Below are 23,610 nucleotides of genomic sequence, written 5' to 3' on the forward strand. Positions count from 1 at the left end.
AAAGAGAAAGAAGCAACAAACGCTTGTGGAGCACAACTAAATTAGTACTTACAAAGGAAATGTACAGACTTAATACAGTTTATTTTAGAAAAAAAAGAATATTAATGAACTCAGAATACAACTTAGGAAGTTGGAAGAACAGATTAACCTCCCAAAAAACAGTCCAGAGGAAAAGAATAAATACAACAGGAATTAATGAAAGAGAAGACAAACATACAGCAAAGAGAATCAAAACCAGATAAATTTACAAAAACAGGAACTAATTTAAGACAAAACCAACATACAAAAAGAGAAAGCCAAAAGCTATTTCCTTAGGATAACTAATACAGATGCCAGGCAGGCACTGCAGACCATGGAGGGAAGGGCAGGGAATAAACTTCTCAATAAATAATACTGAGATCATCCGTTACCGGAACTTTAAAAAAAAATTAAACTGAAGCTGTACTGCATGCTCTACACAAAAATCACTTCCAGGTGTTTCAAAGACAAATGTGAAAGGCAAGACTATAAGCTTCTGGAAGACAATATAATATACAAGAATGTTCTTTGTGATTTTAGGCCAGAGAGTAATTTTTTGAATATAAGTATACAAGCCATAAAGGAAAAGACTGACAAATATGATATTAAAATTGAGCTACTTATTCATTAAAAGGCATCATAACAAGAGTAAGAATATGAGCCAGACAAGGAGAAAACACTTCTAATCCATTTTTTTTTTTAAGATTTTATATTTATTTGACAGAGAGAGAGAGACAGCGAGAGAGGGAACACAAGGAGGGGGAGTGGGAGAGGGAGAAGCAGGCCTCCCACCGAGCAGGGAGCCCGATGCGGGGCTAGATCCCAGGACCCTGAGATCATGACCCAAGCCGAAGGCAGTCGCTTAACCGACTGAGCCACCCAGGTGCCCCTATAATACATATTTCTGACAAAGGATTAAAATTGAACAAAAGCCTATAAATCAATATAAAAAAGACAAAAAAAAAAAAAAACCTAGGAAAAAATGGTCCAAGGGCCTGAAAGGCAACTCAGAAAAAGATACCCAAATCACCAACACATCAGTGAAAAGATTCTTGCTCTCACTAGTAAGTAGATAAAAAAAAAGACAAAAGCAATGTGAGATATTTCAAAAGTTCAAGGTCTTAGAACATTAACTATTGGTCAGATAAATGTCAAGAGCAAATGATACCCTTACACAATGCTGATGGGAGTGTAAACTGGTACAACTACTCTGGGAACAGTGTGGCATGATTTAGTAAAGGAAAGATGTGCATATGACATGACCCAGTGAATCCATTTCTAAGTATACAGTCTAGACACGTGTAAGAATGTTAATAGCGGAGCTGTTAATAATAGCAGGAAAATAAAAACAATTCAAATGTCCATCAGTGGTCAATTGGAAACATATCCTGTGGTATATTTAGACATTTCACAGCAATTGAATGAAACAGAATGGAATGCTATACAGCAATGAGAACAAATAAATTATAATCACACTACTACTATGATGAATCTTTGGAACATAATATTGAGGGGAAATTACAGCATACATACAGTCTGATTCCTTTATAGGAAGCTCAGAAACACGCAGAAATAACAGTATACTGTTTAGACGTACAAACTTATAAGGCTATCATGAAAACCAGGAGAATGATAAACACTGAATTAAAGATGACAGGAGCTCAGAGGAGAGCATGAAGGGAAGGATTCTAGGAAGAGCCTCCAAGGGAATTTCAAAGGTCACGAGGATAGTTTTTTTCTCAAAGTGAGTAGTGACTACATGAGTGTTCACTGTACTTTGTACCTTATTATTCTATCTATCTTATCCATTTAAGATTCTTTAGTAATGATATTTAACATAGGAACTTTATTCTTTTTAAGACTTAATTTATTTATCTGACAGAGAGAGTGAGCACAGCAGGGGAGCTGAAGGCAGAGGGAGAGAGAAGCAGACTCCCCACAGAGCAGGGAGCCCAACACGGGACTGGATCCCAGGACCCTGGGATCATGACCTAAGCCGAAGGCAGACACTTAACCAACTGAGCCACCCAAGATCCCCTTTAACATAGGAATTTTAAAAGTTATTCTTTTCTTTCTCAAACCCTCAACCCCTCAAGCCCAAAACCCAAATCCACAAAGCATTTGGTTCTATCTCCAAAATATATGTCAAACTCATCCTCTTCTCTTCACCCCTATTATCTCCCTAATTCAAGCCACCATCATCTTTCACCCTGTAATGAGTCTCTTTCCTGATCTGACCTTCTTGTCCCTCTCCAAACTATTCACCATACAACTCTAAGAGAGACCTTTTTAAAATCTAAAGATCTTCCATGATCTTCTATCATCCCCCTATTTAAAAACTTCCAACGGCTTTCCAGTGTTCTTATAATAAATATTAAATTTCTCACCAAGATCTACAAGGTCCTGGATGATCTGGCTCCCACCTACCTGTCCAAATTCCTTTCATATATCTATTTTCCTTGCTTACCATGCTGTAGCCAGTCTGGCCTACTTCCTGTTCTTCACATACTCTTTCTCCCCTCAGGTCTTTGCCTTTCCTATCTCCTCTGCCTCGAATGTTCTTCCCAAGCTCTTTCTCTGACGGGTTCACTCACAACATCCAGATCTCAACCCAAATATCCTTTCCTCAAAGAGACCTTTCCACAACACTCTACGGTAGCTGGCTTCCCACCCGATGCTATCATGCCCTGTTCATGTCTTTCTTGCACATGGCACCATTGATTATTACCTTGTCTGTCTACATATTTACTGTCTGTCATACCAACCAGACTATAAGCTCCATAAGAACAGGAATTCTGCTTGTCTTTTTCATGGTTTTTCATGAGGCTTCATGGTTGAATCCACAGCACTTGGTATAGCCACTAACACAAGAAAATACTCAACATTTAAGAAAAAAGTGAATACATGAATCAAATGTTGTAGGAAAAAAAGCTTTTTAAATATATAAGTGAAATTAATTATAGAGAAGAAATGTTCCTTTACAATGAAATTACTTCTGTTTTCTAATTTAAGGATGAAGGCCTACTCCATATAGATTTCATGACTTTATATATCCCGTTTAGGACCCACATTCTTATATACACTTAGTATACACTTAGCATTAGACTAAAGTCAAAAAGTTAAAAATATTCTGCCACACTACAGAAACTGTATAAGAATAAAATCATAGCATAAATTTAAAGAATTAATGTCACCTAGGTTATGACAAACCCACGGTTTTACTAGTTTCCTTTCCTTAGAAAGAAAGAAGCTCATAGGAAAAGCATTCCCAAAGCCACCAGTAACAACAGAGGGAGAGAGTGGGGCTGCGCCATAACCACCATGGACAGTCCCCATGCTCGTGCAGAGGCCAGCAGGGCTGTGACTCACCAAAGGACCCTGCCAGGCCCTTGCTGTCTCAACACTCCCAAGATCTTTTCTTTTCTTTTCTTTTCTTTTTAAGATTTTATTTATTTATTTGACAGAGAGAGAGGGAACACAAGCAGGGGGAGTGGGAGAGGGAGAAGCAGGCTTCCCACAGAGCAGGGAGCCTGATGTGGGGCTTGATCCCAGGACCCTGAGATCATGACCCAAGCCAAAGGCAGACGTTAACAACTGAGCCACCCGGGTGCCCCAACACTCCCAAGATCTTTGAGAGAGCGGATAACTGCTAACATACGGGCCAAAACCTACCAAAGTAGTCTCTCAGGAGACAGAACCCTCTTGGAGAAGCATCACTGAAGGAAGCTCCCTGCTCTATGGCTATAGGAAGAATTCTTGGGGATGAGGTCCTATGCCTGCCTATCTTCACAATATCCTACCCAAGTCGAAACGAAGGCACAGAGAAGGCAAAATCAGAGAGCTCACTCAAATCATTTCCTATGAGTATCTAAGCCCAAGGGACTATCTGAGCCCAAGGGAGGTAACAGTAGACTTAGACTGTTACATTTGTTTATGTATAATATAAATAATCCATATAACTAAAAAGTCATTACAGAGTTCTAGAGTACTCTTCAATTCTTATTTTGATTTAATTTGCAAACAATTACGAAATGTACTCCATGCCAAACCCTGTGCAAGGCAACTGGAACTCCAGTCTGGCAGAAGAGACAGGCGACAAACAATTATGATGGCACCTCACCTAACCCAGGAGAGACGGGAAAGGCTTCCAAGGAGAAAATAATACCCAAGCTGAGATTGAACAGATGGATAGAAGTAAGCCTGAGCACGGAGTGGGAGGAACAGGAAGAAGGATTTCCAGGCAAGAGGAACAACAGGCGCCAAGAGAAGAGTATGGCACGTTCCAAAATGGCCCCACTCCAAGCATGGCTAGAGCCAGAATGCAGGACAAATGACAGAAACAAGTAAGAAGCCATGCCGTAAAAGAGTCCAACAGGCCAAAGTAAGGAATCTGGATTTTTATCTTCAAGGGCCAGCAGAAAATTAATCGATATCCAGCAAAGGAGAGACATGAGCAGATATAGCTTCAGAAAAATCAACCAGAGAGTAATGTGAAGAGAAACACAGCGTAGTGATCCAAAGCGGCAGGTCTGGTGTTAAGCAGACTTGGGGTACAACATTGGCACAAGGTATTTAACCACTGTAACAAGAGACAAAGTAAAAACACCTACCTCATAAAGCTGGTATGAGGACAAAGTAATGCATCTAAAGCGTGTAACACAATGCCTCGTGCAGTAAGTTGTCCAGAGTAAGTTGCCACAGTGATGATGGTAGCAATGATCAAGATGACGGTGAGGGCGGTTATTATTGTTCAGAATAAATTCAGAAGGAACAAGGCTGAGGCAGACGAACCGGTTGGAAGGCCATTATACTAACCAGACAGCAACAAAGGACCTGAACTAAGGCAGTGTTGCAGAAATGAAGACGACGGGAAAGATTCTAGCAATACTGAAGAGGAGGAACTCCAGAAAACTTGGTGACAACTGGATGTGACTAATGAGAGAGAGAAGTCCAGGATGATGCTTAAACTTCCACTTTAGGCAGCTGGACTCATGTCTCCATGTCCTCACTCCACGAAAGCATAACCAACTGAGGTTATCGATGGATCCCGTTGGCTAAATCCAGCAGGTAATCGTGTGGTCTTCATCTTCCTTGCCCTCCTCGGTGCATTCAATACTGCTGTCCGCTAGCTCCCCAGCTTCTTAACCCAACAACCTCCTGGTTCTCCTCACCTCCCTCCGGTTGCTTTTTCTCTGTCTCCCCTGTCTCCCAGCCACTAAGGTCTTATCCCTCACCCTCCATCCCCCGCCCCCCACTCTCAACAAAGGTGATATTATTCACAGGACTTTAATCACCAAATATGTGGGAGCAACTTGCAAATTTACTTCTCCAGCTCTTAACTCTCTTCTAAGCTCCAGACCTGTATATCCAACTGTCTACTTAACAAATCACCTCTGGGAAGTTTAAAAGGCCCCTGGAGCTCAACATATTCAAAATCAAATTCATCACCTTCCTCTATAATCACAGAAGTATACAAGCCAGAAAATCTGGAGTATCACTGATACCTCTTTCTTCCTCAGCTCTCACTTTCAGTCTATCTGAGTCTTATCAAGTCACTTCCTAAATATCTCCTACACCATCCACTTTCCCCATCCCTTCCCCCAACAAGTCTCGCCCTAGCTGCTATAATCTATTTCTGGGCCCTGCAACCACCTTCAATGGTGCCCTCATAGCCACACGGTCCCTGCTTCAATCCACTGTCCACGGTGCTGCCAGAATGATTTTCAAAAGGCAAACTTGGTCATGTCATCCCTTGCTGAAAATCCTTCAGCGGCTTCCCATTTCCTTTAAATAGGGCACACCAGGTTCCACATGCCCTGGCCCTGTGTGCCTTTCTCATAAAATGTTATGCGTCTCTCTTTGTTCAAGCTACTCTGGCTCTTTTTAGTCCTTGGCAAACACCAGCTCCATTTTTTCACGAGGCCTTTACATATGCTATTCCCCCTGCCTAAAAGGTTCTTTGTCCCTTTCCTTGTGTTATCTCGCACTCCTCTGGTAAATTTAAGCTCACACTGCTTCCTCAGAGAAACATCCCCGAGTCCCCGTAGGTAAAATCCACCTTTATATGCTCTCACAGCATCACGTGCCTTCACTGTTCTCACCATGATTGCAATTCTAGATCTGCTTCTGTGATGGTCTGATTAATGTCCATTTTAATAACTTGATCATGAAGTGAGAATGGGCAAGGACCCTGTTTTTCACTCACCATTGTAACCTCTGTGCCTGGCACATTGTAAGCACTCAATAAATATTTACTGAAGGAATGAACAAAGAAAATAATAAACCGGAAGAAAATGATGTCCCTGAACCAAAGAAAGGTAAAAAGGGAGTGTTTTAAAGAGGTAAAGAAAGACCCAGACAGGTAAGACTTTAAATGATTCAACTGATTCTAGAGATCTACCCTAAAGATCAGCTAAGGGAAGAAAACGAGCTACTAATACATTTTCTGAATGTTGTATTAATCTTAACAGCAGTACAGTTCAAATTGTACAAAATATTTTAGTTCATATTACTGAAGAGTGGCCTATTCATTCTGTTTCCAAAAATGAGATATGCTAGTGAAAAAGCCTTTATTTTTTTCCCTGATGAGCTAAAAGGAGAGGATCATTATAAGAGACACTAAAATTATAGATTACCTTCATCAATGTACCATGTGTTTTTTGATTTGGATTGTGGTTGTGAGTCAATAGAAGATCCATTTAAAGTATAAAAGAATTCAGATCTGTTTCTATTTCCAGGGTCTGAGGTAGATCCTATGGATCAAGAAAAGTTTCTTTTAAAAATAAAGTCAATATGGTGTGAAAGCTTTTCCCTAAGAGAAATTAACATGCATACAGCGTTAACAATTGCTTAAGAAAGCAATAGAGGTATACAAACACAATGTATTTTATTAGCGTTTTCAACCACTTTGGTAATGTCAAAAAATTCTTCCACCCAAGAATCAATATAGGAGGGGAACAGGAAGAAGTTAAAAAAAGAGTCTGCTTTTTTTTTTTTTTTTAAGACAAACTGCTTTTAAAAATTATTTCACCTTCTATGGCTTATTTCCAAGTGTCAACATCACCATTCCCCAATTTCATGTGATGAACCTGTTGGCTCCCAAATTTAACCTGTTATTTTAAAACGGTTTCTTTCAGAAGAAGGTTATCTTCAAATGTTGTATACATAAATCAGTGTGCCAATTAAGTTTAAAAAATTTAAACAGTTTGGAATTCTTCATCATCAAATTCCTTGCTTCATTTCTTCATGCCTTTGAAAACCTGATGCAGTATTATTTTTTTATATTAATTAAAGTAAGAAAGAGTTAGTGTAGTCCTGTCACCGACATTTCAAGACCTTACCCTGCCTCAGTACTAAGAAGACACGCTGTAGGTAAGAGCAGGGCGCTTCTAGAACCCATACAAAATCTGGGTTTTTTTTTTTTTTTTTTCAATTTAAAGCAGATAGCTCTGTATTTTATGCTTATAACTAAGATCTGCTACAACACAAGTAATGCACATGTCTTCAGAAAATCTGTAGGCTATTTATATTTAAGTGAGAATAACAAGTGTGAGCTATCCTATCTAGATCCATAAGTTAACACAAAAAATAATGATTACTTGTGTCTCCCATTTAATCATAAGTCTCCCAGGGTCCAAAGTCACATAAAATACTTCTTAAAATACAATTTCCTTTAAAATGAGCCAAAGTAGTTTTGTTCACCAGATAACGGAGGAAAAAATATTCTGCTCCTAACCCACATCTGAGTTAACAAACATTCTTACAGTTCTTTAAATGAGCTGTTTAGCTTGTATAACCACCATCCTTTAAAACTATGAAATATGTGGAAGCTAAAGAAAAAAAGCTAAAAACTCCACATGCATTGTGAGGGAGTTTCTGGAAGAGAGACAAAAATTTTTGCTTAGCAGTTTGGAATTTATCTTGTGCCACATTTTGTTAGCAAAATCCACATAATTACTCTCTATATACTTTACCCTCTCTAACATTATCCAGATAAGGTGATTTTGTACAGTTGCAACTCTAAACTTTACATACAAATGTTACAAGTAGGGGGTTCCAAAAAGCAGCTGATACAAACCAACAAAAGACACAGGTTTTCACAGAAAGCTTTTCATCAACTAAAAAAGGTTGGGAACTCTTGGCTTAAGCAAGAGCATCTATAAAAAATTTTTAGTGAAATACTAAAAACGTTTGGAAGAAGAGAACCTACATATACACTGAGTAAAAACTTTCAACCTCCTTTCAGTGCTATGGCAAATCAGATACCATGTTAATATCTAAGAACTGTAGTCTCCTGACCCATACCTGTGGCCTTTGGTTTATTATGACTGGATGAACCTTTGTCCCCAACACCTCTTGACATAAAGGCAAGTTTGGGAGGCCTCCTTTCCTGTGTCACGCTATCTGAAACAGTAAACATATTTTTTAAGGATCAAAGCAAATTCTTACAGAAGAGAAGCAATCGAGCAAACATGATAACAGCAACCAGAAAAACCTCTTTCCTACAAAAAAGCAGCATTTTTACTGTAGTTTTACGAATGTTTAAAGGTCGACACAAGTACTGAAAGAGAGTATACAGGAAAAAAAAAAATCAATGCTGTATTTCAAAATGTAATTTCTACAAGAAAATACAACCCAAATACAATTCAGCTAAGTGTTTTAACTTCTTGAAAATTCAATCACTTTTAATCAATTATTACTTGATGTGTTAAAACATTACAGAGAAAACTCTACTCAGTCTTTTGCAAGAGTTCCCCAGTGGGTATCCCCACAACACCCAGGGTGTTATGAAGTGTTCTACACTCAAATATTTCTAGAAGATGCTGAGATCAACAAAGGTAAACAAATTTCTTTACCGCATAACACCAGATCCTTTAATATGTTAATGTGCATGGTGAATCTCTCAAAGAAGGATATAGTAAACATTTTATAATATTTTTTGTCCCATTCTCTTTAGCATCTCAGACCAATGTATTTCATGGAAGACAGTCTGGAAAAAACCTGGTCAGAAATATGTAGCAGTTTGAAAAATCATGTATGTTAAGAATAACACTGACAAGTATACAAACATGTACGCGTATAAACAGGAAAAATGCAGAGAACTATACACAGATTAATGGTGAAGAAAACCAGAGAAAAATATCAATATTTTTGAAGAAAACACTCAAAACTTCTTTTTGGAATATAGGTGTAATAAATTTGGCAAAGTTGTTTTTGATAGACCACTCTATACCTTAAAGGCCAACAATTTTTATAAGATATTCACAAATACTGATCAAGCAAATGTAGAGAGTCAATCTGGAAAGATTTTCCCCGGGAAATTTCAACAACATATCTGTCAAGTCCAACATGACACAGGAGTCATACCTGATAAAGCTGTATATCAGCAAAAACAATAGCACCCACAGTAGATTTTTGAGAACAGGAAGAAAAAAATAGGAAAATTTTTACATTTTAAACATAAGGAAAAGGCCACTTTTTTAGAAAAAGGAAATAATACTGAATTAATCATATATAAATCATGCTTGGTAATGTATATAAATCATGGTTGGAGGGAGAAAAGATTTCAGTGTTAAACTGTATCTTAAATGTGTCAGAATATGATCAAATGAAAAATTATTTTAATTCAAGAATTATACTAAATAGCCATGATTTCAACCAAGTGATATAGTAAAAGCTATTTACTAATACTTTGATGATGATGCCATTCAAGTATCTCCAAGTCTCCAAGTATATGAGAGCTACTGTGGAAGGTAAAATTTCTCAGTCACTGGCAAAAAAAGTTCCCAAATGATAGCATATAAATTGACCAAAGAAAGCTAATTCCCACTATTAACTGTAACTAGCTACATGTAAGTCCATGTTCGAAAGATACGCACATGCACGTGATATCCTACATACATGATACAGTTAGTGGGATTACCAGGAAGGCAGCAAACGATCTTAACAGAGGCTGGCAGTAACAGAGGGCCACATGGACGAGCCATTGGTGGCTGTTCTGGGGGTGATTAGGGGAAGGCTCCAAAGACTGGGAACACGGTACCGGACTTGTAAACAGTGGTTATCTTCTGCCAAAGACTTGGTCTGAGAGAATGTCAAACACCAAGTTTGAGGAAGAGACATTCCTACAGAATGCTATGCCACATCTAACTTGCCCTCCAGCAATGACATACCAAATACTGTTTCTTTGTCACTGCTATGTTCATGATCCAAAACCAAAGCCTTCTACCTTAAATGAATTTTAGGAGATTACCATCTCAGGAAAAGTAAGTATGGGAAAGTAGACATGCTGCCAAAGTGAGCACGGTATGGGAAAGTAAATAAAGAATCAATCCGGCAGACAATTTTGTGAGATTAAAACAATTATGCCTAAGAGATACTAAAAGAGATAGTGTGATACATCCACCAAATGGCATGTACGAAAGTGTGCACAGCAATCTCATTCAGAATAACCAAAAGCTGAAATAATCCATTCTAAGCAAAATAAACAAACTGTAATCTGTTCATACAGCAGAACACTACACAGCAATAAAAAAAAAAGAATAAACTACTGATATATACAACACAGAGACTGGGTTGAGTAAAAGAAACCAGATGAAGAATATCCATTATATATACAAAGCAGGACTACATTCAAAATGATGAAAGTATGTATGTATCCCTACAATAGCCAAGATACAGAAGCAACCTAAGTGTCCACCAGCAGATGAATGGATAAAGAAGATGTGTTACACATGCACACACACACACACACACACACAGGACTATTACTCAGCCATAAAAAAGAATGAAATCCCCATGTGCAACAACATGAACAGACCTAGTATTATGCTAAGTTAAAGAAGTTAGACAGGGAAAGAAAAATACTATATGATTTCATTTATATGTAGAATCTAAAAAAATAAATAAAACAAACGAGAAACAGACTCCTAGATACAGAGAACAAACTGGCAATAGCCAGGGGAAAGGGGAAGTGGGCAGACAAAATAGGTAAAGGGGATTAAGAGGTACAAACTTCCAGTTATTTAAAAAAAAAAAATCGCAGAGATGTAATGTATAGCATAGAGAATAGAGCCAATAATATTGTAATAAATCTGTAGGGTGACAGATGGTAACTAGTCCTATCATGGCAATCATTTTTTGGTAATGTATAAAACACTGAATCACTATCTTGTACAACTGAAACTAATATAATATTCTGTATCAATTATGATTCAATAAAAAGTTATAAAGTAGCAGCTCATCCATCACTCTTGTTAATTTAATCAGAAAAACAAAAATCTCTTGGAGAATCTTGGGTTGAAATCATGACAATAAACTAGTGAACAATAACCATCAAACCATAAGAAATTTGAATGACCCATTAAATTGAGAAAAATCACTTAACTGATGTACTGCTTAACATCATCAGCCACAAGAGCATAATTCAGACCCAAGTGAGAGTTTAATATCCACAGAAAAAGCTACTAGAGAAAATACAAGTTTACTTGGGTAAAATGAGGTATTATAAAACCAGATACCAACGTACGATACATAACACTACACAAAGATGTCTTCATGAGGCAGGATTGTGGCTGATCACAATAAATGCTGTCCTTATATTTTAGATTATTTTATATGAAAACTTGTTGAAAAAAAAAAAAAGTGGAAGGTCCCATCAGATGACATCAGGGTTACATACTCAGATCTAGTGCGTCAAATTAAAGGTGATTCGGACGGACAATCGATCTCTGTGGAAGGCCATTTAGCATTCTCTATCAGAACGTAAATACACATACCCTTTGACCCGGCAACTCTACTTCCAGGAAGTTACCTTTTTAAAAAATATCTTATGAATATTTTGTATGAATATGAGCAAAATATATCCCATTTACGTAGTCAGATGAGTACAGATGGCATGGTGTTGAGAGAGAGAAACAATACATGCAAGGACACAATTAGTATCCACAATGATCTGAAAATGTTGGAAGACTGGATGGCTCTGATGACATAAAGTTTTATAGGGCCAAAGGCAAAGTCCAGCTGATGCCCTCCAAATCAACTGTACAAGCACAGATCAGAAGCAGACATATGCATGAACAAAATTGGGGATTTAAGTCAAGAGTAAGCTCAGTATTTATTAATTTATTGATTTATAGATGCAGTCATTCATTCATAATGCAAGGAAGGCATTACAGTGGTCTCTGGGAATATAATTCAGACTGTGACAGGGCTGTCCCCAAAATTTTGGGGTCAATTTTTTTGTCATTAGCAACCATTAGCCAACATATTGATTATAGTATTCCATTTCCCTCTAGGTGCCCAAGTGTAAAAAAAGCATCTTCAACAAACCAGGTCTTATTCAAGAGTATCTGGAAATCATGCAATGGCTAAAATGACTCAAACTTTTTAGGATGGAGAACAGAAGATGAAGGTTCCAAAGACATCCAGCTTTGAATATCTAAGGATTGTTGTAAGGAAGAGGAGCTGGATTTGTCCTATCTTGATCACCAGCCCTGAACTAGAATCAGTGCATGAAGTTGTAGGAAAGTAGATCTAAGCACACATTCATACAGGGAGTGACTTTTTCACAATCAGATCCATCTAAAATGAAATATTCTGATTTCCTTTAGGCAACAGTGACTCTTCTATCAAATGTATACACAGTTCTCTAAGAAGATATGGATAGTAAGACAGGAAGCTATCTTCTAGCTATACTGGACCACATGCAAACTGATACATATACATGAAGTTATTCACTGAAGCACTGCTTGTAAGAGCAAAAGACTGAAAACAACCTAAATGCCCATCAGTAGAGTAGGGGAACTGGTTAAAAAAATTATGGTACATTCATAAAATGAAATACAATGCATAATTTAAACAAAAGACTAAGTATGCAATTCATATACTAATATGAAACGATGCCTAAGATCTATTATTGTTAACTTACAACAACAGGTGCAACTTCCCCTTCTGGAAAGATGAGTAGACATACCTTTTCCTATTCCTCCTGATAAGTACAAATAAAAATTCTGGACATAACATGCAAAACAGAAATTAGAAGACCCTGGAAGGTGGAGAGGAGAAGGCAGACCCGGTGAGGAGCTCCGGACCTAAGGAACAACACGGTGGAAAATTCTCTGGATTTTCTTCTTCCCTCATGTATCCCTCTTAGCACTGAAGAAGCCAGCAAACTGGAAACGCCAATGGGTACAGACAAAAGAAAGCCCCAACAAGTCAGCTCTCTCTAGTCAAAGGATGAGAAAAGAGGAAACCTAGTAAGACAGAAAAATATTAGATAATAATCACTCAACACCAGGCAAACACCACAGAAAAAAACAGTGGCCCCACCCACTCCAACAAAGGCCAAATGGGGAGCCTAGACTTCCACTCGTGTAAGGGTGTTACAAAGTACTCCAACACCCCAGTTGCATGATATTGGAGAAAGCCAAGCCTGGAGCCACCACCTGATAACCAAGTTCTCCCACCCCTTGGTGTCAGAGGAGAACACATGGAGAGCCTAGACTTCCGTCTCTGTCCACCTGCTGGGGTGGGGCCAAAGGAGGTCTAGTGGAGAGTCAGAACTTTCTCCACAGCCCAGCAGCAATGAGGCCACACTCATCACAGTGTCACTGGAAACCAACGCACACGTCTACCCAGCAGGAATGAGGAGCTTCCGTTTCAGGTATCAACAGAGGCCAAGGGAGGAACAGACTTCTGCCTCCACCCAGCAGTAATGAGGTGGCATATACCCTCCTCTTCCCTGGCCAGAGCAGTGTCAGAGAAAGCTGGCTAAAAGCTGGCTCTAGATCTAGTAGGATCTAGAGTCTCAAAACATAATACCCAACTGTCCAGGTTTCAAATAAAAATCACTCATTATACTGAGAACCAGTAAGATCCCAAGAAGAATTTTTTTTTAAGATTTTATGTATTTGACAGAGAGATAGAGAGAGCCAGAGAGCATGACCAGGGGGAATGGCAAAGGGAGAAGGAGAAGCAGGCTCCCCGCTGAGCAGGGAGCCCGATGTGGGGCTCGATCCCAGGACCCCGGGATCATGACCTGAGCCAAAGGCAGACACTTAACTGACTGAGCCACCCAGGCGTCCCTCAAGAAGAATTTTAAAAGACAGTCAATAAATGCCAACATTGAGACGAAAGAAAGGTTAGAATTACCTGACAAAGATTTTAAACAGCCATGATAAAAATGCTTCAATAAGCAATTAGAAACACACTTGGAAAAAAATGACAAAACAGAAACCTCATCAAAGAAATAGAAAGTCTCAGCAAAGAAACGGAAGATACAAAGAAGAGTGAAATGGAAACCTTAGAAGTGAAAAAAACAACAACCCAAATACAAAGCTCGGTGGATGGGCTCAATAGCGAAATGGAGGAAACGCAGGAAATCATGAGTGAACTTGAATATAGAACAATACAAATTAGTCAGTATGAACGACAAAGAGAAAATAGACTTAAAAAAAGAAAAAAGAAAAAAAAGAAAAAGAGAGACTTGGGGACCTGTGGGACTTCACAAAAGATCTAACATTTATTAGAGTGGCCCCACCCACTATCAGGTGGTGGCACCAGACTTGGCTTTCTCCATAAAAGGAGAGGAGAAAGAGGCAGGCCTCAGAAAGTACTCAAAGAAAGGAAGGCTGAAACTGACCACATGTGGCAAGAGATATAAACTCAGCAATCCAAGAAGCTGAGCAAACACCAAACAGGATAAACCCAAAGGAATTCTATGCCAAGACACATCATAATTAAACTTGAGAAAGCTAAAGGCAAAGAGAAACTCCTGAAAGCAGCCAGAGAAAAACAAAACATTTAGGAGAGGAAAAAAAGGCAATTCAAATGAGAGCAGATTCTCATCAGGAACCAGGGAGGCCCAAAGGAAGTAGCACAGTATTTTTCAGGGGCTGAGAGAAAAGAACTCTTGATCCAGAATCTTATAATCAGTGAAAATATCCTTCAGGAATGAAGGGGAAAGCAAGACATTCTCAGATGAGGGGCAACTAAAATAATTTGTCACCAGCAGATCTAGAGGAAGTTCTCAAAAGAAAAAAATGATCAAAAAATAGGCCCATACAAATATACCCAACTGATTTTTGACAAAGGTACAAAAGCAATTCAGTGGAAGAGGTCTTTTTCAACAAATGGTTGTGGGACAATTAGACATTAAAAAGAAAAGAAAAAGAAAAATACCTGTACATAAAAAATTAACTCAAAATGAACCATGGGGTTAAATGTAAGATGAAAAACTATAAAACTTAAAAAAAATAAAAGGAAAAAGGAGAATGTGAAGAAATCAGAATTCTCATATATTGCTGGTGGGAACGTAAAATGTGCAGCCCCTCTGGAAAACAGCCTGGCAGTTCTACTAACGATTAAATATACAGCTACCATATGACCTAGCAATTCTATTCCTAGGCATGAACCCAAGAGAACTGAAAAGTATGTCCACACAAAAACTTACAACATGTACGTTCATAGCAATATTTTTCATAAATAATCAAAAATTAGAAATACAAATGGCCATCAACTGATGAATGGGTAAATAAGATACAGTTCACCCTTGAACACCAGGGGGGTTTGGTACATTGACTGCCATGCAGCTGAAAATCTGCATTTAACTTTGACTTCCCCAAAACGTTACTAATAGCCTACTGTTGACCAGAAGCCTTACCAATAACATAGTCAACGTTAACAATGTAACACATATTTTGTATGTTATATGTATCATAGGCTGTATTGTTACAATGAAGTAAGTTAGAAAAAGGAAAATATTGTTAAGAAAATAAGGAAGAGAAAAAATACACGTATACTACTGTTCTTTAAAAAAAAAAATCCATGGACCCACACAGTTCAAACCCATGTTGTTCAAGAGTCAACTATGCACTATGCCTATATAATGGAATATTGTACACCCATAAGAAAAACTCAAGGACTGATTCATTCTACAGCATGGATGAACCCTGAGAAGATTATGCTTAAGTGAAAGGAGCCAGACAAAAAAGGCCATATTTTTTATTCTGTTTATATGATATGTCCATATAGCAGCATATAGTCCATATGTCCATAAGCAAATCATAGTGACAGAGAACTAACTGATCAGTGTTTGCCAGGCACTGAGTATGAGTTTCCATTTGGGGTGATTAAAAAGTTCTGGAACTAGACAGCGGTGATGGCTGCACAATATTGTGAATGTTCTTAACGTCATGGAATTGTACATTTTTTAAAGGGGTGAATATTCCGCTGTGTGAATTATATTTTGACTTTTAAAAACTCAGGAGAAAATCAGAGGCAAATCCCACAAGTTAAGGGCTCAGTCCGAAAGACTGTCCTCATTGTGACACCAGTCACAAGTTCCTGGTTGTGGTACTACTGACTGACCAGCTAGAAATCAGTGTTCCCAGGACCCCCTCCTTGGGTTCCATAATTTGCTAGACTGGTTCACAGAACTAAGGGCAACACTTACATTTACCATTTTATTATAAAGGATATAATAAATTATACAGATTAATAACCAGATAAAGAGAGACTTAGGGCGAGGTATGGAGAAGGGGCACAGAGCTTCTGTGTCGTCTCTAGGAGCAAACCCCTCCCAGCACCTCCATGTGTTCAGCAACCTGAAAGCTCTCCAAACCCTGTACTTTAGGGATTTTTATGGAGACTTCAATAGGTAGGCAGGATCAATTACTGACTCCATTTCCAGCTCCTCTCCCTGCTCCCCTCTGCAGAGGATAGGGACTGCAGCTGAAAGTTCAAGCTTCTAATCATGGCTTGGTCTTTCTAGTGACCAGCCCCCATCCAGGAGGCCACCAAGAGTCATCTCACTAGAACAGAAGGCACTCCTATCACCCAGGAAATTCCAAGGGATTTAGGAGCTCTGGGTCAGGAATCCAGGTCAAAGACTAAATATAAGCAAGAATTGAGGATATATATAAAATATATTTAATATATAGTTACAATGTATTAACATACATTAAATAATACACCTAAGCTATATATTAATATATAGTAAACAATATACTTATAAAACATATACATAAAATTACATACTACCACAGAATGAAATAGTTCTCAGTAATAAAGACACATGAATGTGTCAAAATGAATTATACTGAGTGAAATAAATCAGACAAAAAGAGTACATCCTGAGTTACTGCACATATATAAAATTCCAGAAAATGTGGACAAATGTATACAGATACAAAGATGATTGATCAGTGGTTGCCTGGATTTTGGGGGGGATGGGGCAGGCAAAAGTGGGAGGAAATAATCACAAAGGGCATCGTTATGGGTGATAGGTATGCTATCTTGATTGTGGTGAATTTAAGAAACAAAACAAATGAGCAAAGGGAGGGAAAAAAAAAAAAGAGAGAGAGAGAGAGAAAGAACCAAACCAAGAAACAGACTCTTAACTGTAGATGTAGAGGGGAGGGGGTGGGGGGATGGACGATATAGGTGAAGGGGATTAAGGAGAGCACTTGTGATGAGCACCAGGTGATGTATGGAAGTGTTGAATCACTAAATTGTACACCTGAAACTAATACTACACTGTACATTAACTGGAATTTAAATAAAAACTTAAAAAAAAGAAGAAGGATACAGAAGGAAAGTAGGCAGTTGGGGGTCAATGTTGGGAGGGAAAGATCTCACATAGCCTTTTAAAATTCTGTGCAAATGTGCATGCACTGAATAATCTAAAAAGCCAAATTAGCGTTACATTCCCAACCTCCAACACTAAAAAAAGAAGACACAGGCTGGACTAGAAAAGCAGAAATGTATAATTTAGGGGTAGCACTAAATGATCTGCTCCAGCACAACAGCTTTAAGAACGTGAACACATCAAATTAGCTATGTTAGAGTTTTTAACATTTGAAGCAGAAATGAAGAGAGAAAAACTTTTGAAACAGATTAAGACTCTTGCATCTTGGAGTCAAAGGGACTCCTCAGAAGCCCACTGTAACAAGGAATTGATGGAGATGAATTCTCCCCTAATCTCACCAGCCATTGAACTGCTTCAAAACAGTTTTAAATGCTGGGAATATTAATTTTGTCCTACAAAGGAAGGTAATTGGGCAAGAAAAAGAAACTAAGGAACTAAAAGAGACACTATGACTCTCTTTTTCTCTCCAAAAAAGGGTGTTAATGATGACATGAAATACAGACGAAGACCCATTCAAAGCAACTAATTTTCATTTAGACAACTTTACTTTTTAAGTCTATTTGTGAGCTTTATTTTGTTGGCAAAAAGTATAACTTGTATTATTACATTATAAAAGCTGGAATCATTCTTAATTATCTTCTATTCAAGGTTTATGAAATCAAGCTTTAAAAGGAGAATAAAAAGTACTATTTTCCTTTCTTGTCACTGCTCTGAGAGCCAATAATAATGACAATGAGAGCCACTGATCTAGAAGATCAAAGTGTGCCTGACAGGTGATTCCCAAGAGATTCATGTAACTAATTCTTATTATTTTGATCCTACATCACTATTTAAATAAAACAGAATTGTAAATGTTTTTGAAGATAAATAGTATTAAAGAATTCCTCTGGAAATTAGAGGAAAATTACAGGAAAAATAGAAATGATAGCTTTTCCTTTCATTTTCTTTTTGTGCTAGTGTAGAACCAAGATCATTTACATTTCAAACCAAACTGAGACATGGAAAAAATATACAGAAATACAGCTCTAGAATTTGGAGGGGGGGAGGGGGAGGCATTTCAAATCTTTATTCTACTGCAGACTAAGAAAAACACAATCAATTATACAGAAGCCAACTTCATATTTTAGGTATCTTTTCCTTTCTCAAATTATAACACTAAACTAGTGTTCTCCCTAGTCTCTCAATTTACTCAATGTAATGAATTATACTCACTTGTAAAATGCAAAACTCAAAGAAGGTAGGTAAAAAGGATGGTTACACTATTAAGGTTTTGAGTTTTCAAAAGCACCCTTTGGAAACTTTTTGTGTAGTTTCAAGAGTTTATTTCAATTCCAGTTAGTTAACATATAGTGTAATATTGGTTTCAGGTAGAAACTGAGTGATGTGCCACTTCCACACAACAGGCAGTGCTCATCACAAGTGCCCTCCTTAATGCCCACCACCCATCTAGCCCATCCCCCACCCACCTCCCCTCCAGCAACCCTCAGTTTGCTCTTTACAGTTAAGAGTCTGTTTTATGAAACCCACAAATATCTCTGATTTGGTAAGACAAGTTAAATTACATTTATCCATGTGATTTTGGAGAAACAACATTAGCACGGAATTGGTTACCCCTGTAAGAATACTTTAATAATGAAAGAAATTTTATTTTACAAGGGATTCTCCTTAGGCATCCGGCAAGTTAACATTATAAAAGTAGCATAATTCACAGAATTTGCCCGTCTCTATCCACTAGATTCAAAGTAGTACTCCCACCCCACATGTGATGATCAAAAATGTCTTCAGACACCTGGGGTCAAAATCACCCAAGGTTGAAAACTGCTTGGCTTAGAAATGAAATGACCTTCTTATAAACATTTTGTACTAAAGCTTAAAAACAATTTTTTAAAAAACTTAAAAATTCAATAGTTATAGTGTGAAACAATACTGTATTTCAAACAATCAGAAACTTAAATGGGTGATGGGTATTATTAAGGAGAGCACTTGTTGTGATGAGCACTGGGTGTTGTATGGAGATGATGAATCACTTAATTCTACACCTGAAACTAGTAGTACACTGTAAGTTAACTAACTGGAATTGAAAATAAAAACTTGAAAATAAGGGGAAAAAACTATAAAATAAAATTCATCATACCTACCCAGAGAAACTCCCTTTTTTCTTGAATAAATGCTTTCCACATTCCAAAATATCTATTTAAAAATAAAGCTGTAATGATGAAGTAAGCTCACACCAGAATTCCTCTCCTAAAATAATAGATTTAAAATTTGACAAATTACATAAAAACAACTACCTGCAGGCACTGGAGAGTGAAGAAGAAAAAGAAAAAAAAAGAAAACCCAACAGGCAGATTATGAAGGAAACCCAAAATTTTTAAAAAGGGCACAATACAAGGATATAATCCAAAATTGCTCAACATACTTAAAAAAAAAAAAAAGAAAGAAAATTGTGACCCATTCTCAAAAGAAAAAACCACAATGGATACCAATCCATAGACTATTTTGATGTTGGAACTGGCAGAGAAGAAGAATTTTAAAGAACTATTATAACTACGCTTAATGAGGAAAAAGAAAATATGCTCAAGTGAAGAAGATAGCAATATCTCACCAGAGAAATAAAAACTATTTAAAGAAACAAACGAGTCAGAACAAGATGGATGTCTTAAAAATACTTCTAAAAACTTAAAGACAATATCTGAAAAAATAATTCATTGGATGAATGAATTTTAGCCCTAAAAACACAATGTGGACAAGAGAAGGGGAAGTCAGTAAAATTCAAGATAGAACAGTAGAAATTATGTGGAGAACAGATACATAAAAGTATGAAAAAATTAACAGAGCCTCAAGGACTGCATGCACAATACCAAAAATTCTAACATATATCCATCTGAAGCCACAGAAAGAGGGAAGGCTGATAGGGACAAAGAAAGCACTTGAAAAAATGATGGTCAGAATATTTCCTACTTTGTTAAAAGATACATATTTACAAATCCAAGAACTTCAGTAAACTCCAAACAGGATAAATATGAAGAAAACTATGCAAGGGACGTCCTGGTTAAACCGTTGTAAGCCAAATATAAGGAGAAATCATCAAAGCTCCAAAAGAAAAACAACATATTGCATTACATACAGAGGGATAATGATTTAAATGACAGCTGATGTTCACCAGAAACTATGGAGGTTAGAAAATGCTAGAAAACCACTGGAAAACAGAACGAAAAGAAAAAATAGCAAACCAAAATTCTATATACACTGAAAATATCCTTCAAATATGAAGGCAAAATAGATACATTTTCAGATACAAGAAAATTAAGAGAAATTTATTTCTAGAAGAACCATACCTCAGTACACAACAAAAGAAGTTCTTCAGGATGAAGGAAAACGTTAACAGGTGGATACTCGGATCTTTCAATTTCTTTAAAATATACATGATTTCAGCAAAAAATACATTTTCTTGTGAGTTTTTAATGTACATAGATGTAACATACATGACAATAGCATAAAGGATGGCAAAGAGGTAAAGACTTACATGGTGGCAAGGCATCTATATTTTACATAAAGCTGTACAATATTAATCCTAACTACACTAAAATATTAAGAATATATACTGTAATCCTTGAAGAAGGCACTAAAAGCAACAGGACAATGATAGGCAGTTAAAAAGCCAATAGATTAACATAGAATTCTTAAAATTTTTCAAATAATCTGCAAAAAAGGTAGAAAAAGAGTGTAAGAGGAAAGAAAAACAGGGACAAATAAAAAATAGATAATAAAATTATAGTTCTAAACTCAATAATACCAATAATTACACTAAATGTTAATAGATTACACAACAATGAAAAGACAAAGATCATCAGAATAGATGTTTTAAATTAAATGCTCTCAAAAAAAAAAAAAAGCATGTGAAATGAATGGGAAAATGAAATGTGGAAAGGGAGAGAAAACATCTCAATCCAACAACACAGTGGGGGTAAAGCAGAAAATTAGGACAAATAGAAAACAATTAGGCAGTAGAAATAAATCCAAATATCAGTAATGATAAATATTAATAGATTAAATCTTCAAAGTACAAAAATTGCCAAACTAGATTAAGAAAAAAAGATATCCCACTACATGCTGTTACAAGGGACATACCTTAAACATAAGTGATTGAAAAAAGAAATACCTGGAAAATACTAACCAAAAGAAAACCTATCCACGGCATACAAAATAGAATTTAAGGCAAAAAGAATTACTAGCAATGAAGATAGTGCCTCTCTTTTCTTCTCCCTCTCATTCTCTCTCTATAAAGACAGACTATACAACAATAAATAGTTCAAATTACCTGGAAGATATAACAATTCCGAACTCTAGGTACTTAAAAATTCTAAACTTGGGGGCGCCTGGGTGGCTCAGTTGGTTAAGCGACTGCCTTCGGCTCAGGTCATGATCCTGGAGTCCAGGGATCGAGTCCCGCATGGGGCTCCCAGCTCAGCGGGGAGCCTGCTTCTCCCTCTGACCCTCCCCCCTCTCATGTGCTCTCTCATTCTCTCGCTCTCAAATAAATAAATAAAATCTTTAAAAAAAAAAAATTCTAAACTTGTATGCAGCAAATAACTATTTCAAAATAAACACTTATAAAATTAAGAGGAAATTAACAAATCCATCATTGTTAGGAAGTTTTAACATAGCTTGTTCAGTAACTGATAGAGCTAGCAATTAAAAACTCAATAATGATACATAAAATTTGAGTAGCATAATAAATTAGCTTGATCTAAGGGACATATAAAATATGCATGCAATGCATCCAGGCTACAGTTGGAGCAAACACATTCTTTTCAAGTCCACACAGAACATCTCTGTAAAATGATCATGTACTAGGCCATAAAGGAGCCCCAACAAATATCAAAGGATTGGTACCCTATTCTTTTACCATAAAGCAACTGAATTAAAAAAATAATAATGACCAAAAAAGTTACCTAAGAATTTAAAATCATATTTTAAAATAGTTCAGGGGTTACATAAAAAAGAAATCATAAACTAAATTACAAAATGCTTCAAATTTAATAACAAGATAACTAGATAAATTTTGTGGAATGTAGGTAGATGAGTACATAAAATCTATAGCCTTAGATGCTTTATACTAGAAAAACTAAAAATTAATAAACTGTTTAAAGTAGTAAGAAAAACAATAAATCAAAAAAAATCCAAAGAAAAAAATAATAAAAAAAAAACAGAAATTACTAAAATAGAAAACAAATGTCTAGAAAGGATTAAGAAAGCCAAAAGATAAGGTGTTTTTTTTTTAATAAATGAAAGAAACCTCTAGAGACACAATTGTTTGAATGAAAACAAGGACACAACTGCAGATACTGCTGAGATTTAAAAGAAAATAAGAGAGCTTAAGAATGTTGTGCCAAAAACTTAAAAAAAAACAAAGATTAAATGGAAAAATTCATTAAAAAAATAACACTTCCACAACAGACTTTGAATAGCCAAAGCAATCCTAAGAAAGAAGAGCAAGGGCATAAGCATTACACTTCCTGATTGCAAACTACAAACATATATCAACACATAGACCAACGGAACAAAAATGAGAGCCCAGAAATAAACCCATGTATATACTATCAATTAGTATTTGCCAAGGAGCCAAGAATACTCAGTGCAGTAAAGGGTAGTCTCTTCAATAAGTGGTAATGGGGAAACTGGAAAACCACATACGGAAGAATAAAACTGCATCCCTATCTTACACCCCTCACAAAAGTGAACTTGAAATAAATTAAAGACTTAAGTGTAAGACCTGAAACTGTAAAACTCCTAGAAGAAAACATAAGGAAAAGCTCCTTGACGTTGATTTTGGCAGTAATTTCCCAGACAGGACAAAAGAAGCACAAGCTACAAAAGCAAAAATAAATAAATGAGACTACACCAAACTAAAAAGCTTCTGCAGAGCACAAAGGAAACAACTG

General features: G+C 36.8%; 1 protein-coding gene across 7 annotated transcripts in view; it reads right to left on the reverse strand.

Moving 5' to 3' along the window:
- CYLD (CYLD lysine 63 deubiquitinase) overlaps window positions 1-23,610 on the reverse strand; it is a 61,585-nt gene that overhangs the window by 18,922 nt on the left and 19,053 nt on the right. For 5 of the 7 annotated variants that reach the window (XM_035025222.1, XM_035025224.1, XM_035025226.1 and 2 more), the window contains 2 exons: window positions 8,323-8,421; window positions 6,654-6,770 (listed from right to left, as the gene is read on the reverse strand). The exons of 1 other annotated variant lie outside the window; for it this stretch is intronic. In XM_035025222.1, coding sequence (XP_034881113.1) covers window positions 6,654-6,770; window positions 8,323-8,421 — 216 coding nt within the window. Of the gene's footprint in view, window positions 1-6,653; window positions 6,771-8,322; window positions 8,422-8,873; window positions 10,905-23,610 lie in introns of those variants that run through there. One more of the 7 variants, XM_035025228.1, reaches the window with a different exon arrangement.

The sequence above is a fragment of the Mirounga leonina genome, unplaced genomic scaffold (assembly GCF_011800145.1).
Source record: "Mirounga leonina isolate KUSES-001 unplaced genomic scaffold, KU_Mleo_1.0 Mir_180, whole genome shotgun sequence".
Classification (NCBI taxonomy): domain Eukaryota; kingdom Metazoa; phylum Chordata; class Mammalia; order Carnivora; family Phocidae; genus Mirounga; species Mirounga leonina.